This window comes from Ipomoea triloba, chromosome 8 (assembly GCF_003576645.1).
Source record: "Ipomoea triloba cultivar NCNSP0323 chromosome 8, ASM357664v1".
Lineage (NCBI taxonomy): Eukaryota > Viridiplantae > Streptophyta > Magnoliopsida > Solanales > Convolvulaceae > Ipomoea > Ipomoea triloba.
Genome location: NC_044923.1, coordinates 4,409,080 through 4,414,096, shown reverse-complemented (window position 1 = coordinate 4,414,096; position 5,017 = coordinate 4,409,080). Strand labels below are relative to the sequence as shown.

At 33.8% G+C, this 5,017-nt stretch overlaps 1 protein-coding gene across 1 annotated transcript; it reads right to left on the bottom strand.

Moving 5' to 3' along the window:
* Window positions 1-2,032, bottom strand: LOC116028052 (protein PHLOEM PROTEIN 2-LIKE A10). The gene is made up of 2 exons (XM_031269844.1): window positions 1,860-2,032; window positions 1-1,718 (listed from the first exon to the last, which is right to left on the bottom strand). The coding sequence occupies exon 2, from the start codon at window positions 1,527-1,529 to the stop codon at window positions 252-254; it is 1,278 nt and encodes a 425-aa protein (XP_031125704.1). The 5' UTR covers window positions 1,530-1,718; window positions 1,860-2,032; the 3' UTR covers window positions 1-251.
* Window positions 2,033-5,017: the final 2,985 nt, after the last annotated feature.

Below are 5,017 nucleotides of genomic sequence, written 5' to 3'. Positions count from 1 at the left end.
TGATGCTCAAGAAAGAAATAATGTGTTTTTCTTCATTACATCTGAATGTGTTAGTATAGGAAAAAATCAGTACACTTCTGTTATTACCCAAACAGAGATAAGCAATCATCACAAATATGATATAGAAATGCACCTAGAAGATTTCTATTATAGACTAAAAATAAGTGTTTGTACCCATTCTATTAGATCGAATGGTCTAGAACATTTTCTGATTCCTATAAACAGCACTAATAGAATAGGAAACAATCACTTTAGGCAGGCAATAAAGTTTGAGTACTGCCTAGTACATGCAAAAATAATGCAAAGCATATTGTAAGAATGACATATGACTTGGCACCAACGTATCTAATGACATCCAGCCCACGCTCGATAACTTCTTTATGAAGTACGCTAACACTTCTTCTCAAGCTATCAGACAGTTTCCATAAGAAAAACTCCACAATGGATTTGACAGTTTCAAACGTCACCCTGCCAGTCACATCAAGCACAAGTCTCCTATTGCTTGGCACTGCCAATGTTGATGAAACAGTATTCAGCCATCTGTTACTTTGTAGGTCCATGGATTTTCTCATCTCTTTTACTTTCCCTGAAGACACTTGCTCAAAAGCCTTGTCACTTGACTGACCTGAACCAACGCTATGATCAACAATGGAAAGTGGGGAAGACAAACCTCTATCAGACTTAGATCCAGAAGTTGTTAAGACTTGGTGAGATGTCTTGATTAGGGTTTCCACAGCACCATTACAGAGAGAAACTAGAATATCCCTCACTTTGGCATGATGCTCAGGATTAGTCAACCCAGAGAATATCTCATCATAGAAATTAACACCCACTGTCTTATCAAGATAAATAGCAACTGCAGTGCTCACAAATGTCTTGATACAATCAGCTATGAGCACTTTACATCGCTGATCACATAACAAATCTACCCACCCTGATTGGTTTGATTTCACATATGAGCCATTAGATAGGTGATTTCCATTCAGCCCCTCATGTGGTTGGCTGTTCGAGTAAAATCCCATAACCAAGTTCCTCGCAAAGCTACCAACAACCACAGAAACAAAACCAGTCCCAGCACTACTCGTCAGCCTATCCATAAGCTTATCTGAAAAGTTTTTACTCCCAAGCTCATCAATCTTGCCCATATTTTCTTCCGACCTATAACCCCTCAAAACCCCAATCATTACAGCCTCGGAAACTCTACTCACCGACTGAACAAACTCCTCGGACTGTGCAATTTTCGACAATTGCTTCAAACTCTTAGGAACCTCGTCCGAATCAGACTGCAAAAACTCCTTCAAATCATTCGAGACCACACTCATCACTTCAGCAGATTCAGACACCATCTCAGCCATCGAAATCAAAGCTCCCAGCACCTTCATAATCCTCCTCCTCTTCCTTACAACAGACGGCATATTATAAACTTTGTAAGCTCCATAAGATGAAACCCCAACCAAACCTAGTCCAATTAACCACTTCTTCTTCCTCGGACTCAACGCCAAACCCTTCCTCACCACCTCCAAATCCATCTATCTACAATCAACCCCTAACCTCCTCTTCAGTGACTCAAATACCAAATAAACCCTAGAAAAGCTTAAAATCGATTAAACCTAGGGTCCTGATTCCTGAAGTGTTCATTGGCCAAACCAGATCTTTATTATCCAAAACGTGAATGAAATTATATAGTCTGCATACCGAGGAACCTAACGAGCTGAGCTCTGAAATGCAGCCATAATTGAATAATGATTAGGGGAATATTTTATGAAACACACAACACACGCGCAATTTATAAACGGAATTCACAAGTAAATAAATATAGAAATATATGTCTACGTATAGGTTGTTGAAGAAAAACAAACCTGTGGCTATGGCGAAGATGGGTCGTTTGAGCAGAAAGAATGGCGAAAAGGGAAACGAGGAAGATGAAGGAGTTTGTTGAAATGGTAGTTTTATTACGTCAACTATCAGCGTGGGAAAACCTTAGGAAATTTGGGAGGAAAGCTCTGAAAATTTGTTAGAATGGCGTATTGGTTTAGAATACTAATTGTGACAAAAAGATTTTTAATGTCTTAATTTGAAAATTTTTAATTTTTTGTATTGAGAAAAAATCTGAATTCACTGTGAGCATAATTTTAAAATACAGAATTTGAAAATATCTATCTATTGAAATATAACTCTAATATTACTCATAAGTGAAATTCTCTCCTCTCAATACATCTTAGCTCTCGGTACATAAGATACAGAACTGAATGCTTGCCTTTCATCGTTGGCTGGGAGCTCTTTATATAGACTTTAAAAAGAGATTATTTTTCTTTAATCTATATGAGAATGCGATTTCCTACATTGACTAGAACTTGTATTCTTCATTTTATCTTGGTATTTGATTCTTTCAAACTAGGATTGAAATTTATATTTTTGTCATTATGACAACAAAATAACACAGCAATCACACGTAATTTTGATTTATGTAATTTTGCTATCTCTAGGTGTGCATGGGATAAACTTCACCATTGAATCTTAATCGGGTTAAACTAAGAAAGTCAATATATCATTCTCACTAAGAGTTGAATTTGGAATATTGTGATTATTAAGCCAGCAATTCGACTAATTTGATAGGAGTTTATTTAATACGATTTGTCATGTGTAAGAACGTCATTTTGGTAGTAAATTAACGAAGGGATTGGATGTAACAAATTTTGAGAAGTCAAATACACATCTAATTCTCTTGTTGTCAATTTTTATTATATTGATCTACATCACATTTAGTTTTGGTGAATGCAAATTCGAAGATCAAAAGCATATTTGATAGATCTATACCACCCTAGTCGAGTTAGTAAAAGTGATATGTGTTCCAATTTAGTTTCAATTTCAAGCAATTGTGTTTTTCAATAGGTATAGATTTTCATCTGAAAGTTTAGATATTTAATGTGACTTAAAATATCTTCATTTTAGAGACATACAAAGAAGATTTAAGAAAATGATAGAAATAAAAGTTTCACCACGTCTTGATCTTATCGGTGAAAAAAATGAAAATATCAAATAAGACATGTATAATTTTGTCCTATCTTTTGTTCTGTATTAATCAGAACATGTCGCATAAGTATGAAAAAAAAAATGAGAGTACGTATAATAGTTATTAAAAGTTGAAGCGCAACCTTACCCTACTTTTAAAAAATTGATAAATACTTGGAAGGCAACATCTAACAACCCATTGCAGTCCATTTAAAAATAGCAAATACTCAGCTAACTAATTGTGTACATTAATTGATGCAAGGACTATAAGGACTAAAGATTAGTAATATATATTTAGTTATTCATCCAACTACCTAACAAGTTGGCTGTGCTACACATGGATCACATGTTCCGGGAAAGTAACCTAGGAAGATCCGACAATTTCATATCCACACTATATGTATAATAATCAAACAGAAAAATGTAATAATGTAGTGCCCATCTTTTCCAAAAAGTTAACAATGACCCAACCTGAGTAATCACATTGCAAAAGTGTCCTACTCACAAATACAACTTGAAACTTTGCTTTCTTTTTTTAATCACGAGAGAAATCAATAGTCACTATCCGAGATTATAGACCTTCAGATATGATAATCGTGTTTCATCGACCTGATCACCTTTTTTAGGACATAAAACTTTATTTTGAAGATATTAATAAGTGATTTTTTTTTCGCAATATATACGGAGTATTAATTATAATTATACTTGCCAATTGAAGCCTAGTTATAGGTGGAGATATAGTATTTTCAAATTGGGAGGAGCTTATTGTTTTTATTTTTATTAAACCTATGAAAAAATACGAATAGAAGTGTCAAATTAACATATATGTTATGATCATTCTGGAAAATTTGTCATTTTTGTTGCAGAGCAATACGAAGAAGAAGGATCACTGTTGTGCGCGTTTCGCGCACAGCAGGCGCCCACTCGAACGCGTCAGGTGCGCCTGATAGAATCTGCTTATTATTATTATTATTATTATTATTATTATTATTATTATTTTAAAATCATATTTATTTATTTTTTTCCTCCCTCTCATTTTCTCTTTCCTAATCACACTTACAAAAACTCCTTAAAAATCGCAAAAAAACCTCATTGATAAGGATACAATCATTATTGTGTGGACCATACTATCAAATAATGCACATTCAATATAAAAATAATGTACATTCAGTACAAAAATAATGTACATTTAATACATTAAAAATATACATTTTATCATGATCCACACAGCTGTGTGGACCATGGTCCATACAATAATTTGCCATAAGGATACTCTAATGGATATTTTAGATTGGGGCCTAAATAATTGTTGGGCTTTCCTATTAATTGCTAAATTGATATTCTGCCATTAGTGCCATAAATAGTTTATGAAGATGCACATGAAGCAAAGGCAGACTAGAGGCCCAAACACATTGATGATTACACTTCATTCTATTTTCACAAAGTTGAAGATATATGGGTTCCTTTTTAACCAGCATACGACCCAAGTGCACCTCAACTTAAACACCAATGGGCTATATATGCATATTCTTCAACCAAAACTGCTAGTACTGGTGGCCTATTTAGGGACCCCTCAAGGCATAAATGGGTGGGCAGTTATGTCATGGATCCGGGTCCACCACGTTGAAAGGTGAACTCAGATCAAAATATATAATTTACATACTGAATGTTCACAATTTAAATCGTGAACATTCAGTATGTAAATTGTGAACATACAATATATAAATTCTATATTTTTGGACTTGGGTCCATATAATAATTTGTCTAAATGGGTGGCAAGGTGACAAGGAATCCTATAATTACTATTTGAAGGTGTGCATAATTAATAATGTGTGCACACAATACATGTTCAATATGCACACGAATTAATAGTATCCATAGATATGTTTTTTAAATTGATTCTCATGTACTCATATAGAGGATACGATGGTTCTCAAATGATCACTTATATATATATATATATATATATATATATATATATATATATATATATATATATATATAT

Excerpts from the sequence above, each read along its gene's own strand:
- LOC116028052 (XM_031269844.1), bottom strand. The coding sequence starts at position 1,529 with ATGGATTTGGAGGTGGTGAGGAAGGGTTTGGCGTTGAGTCCGAGGAAG.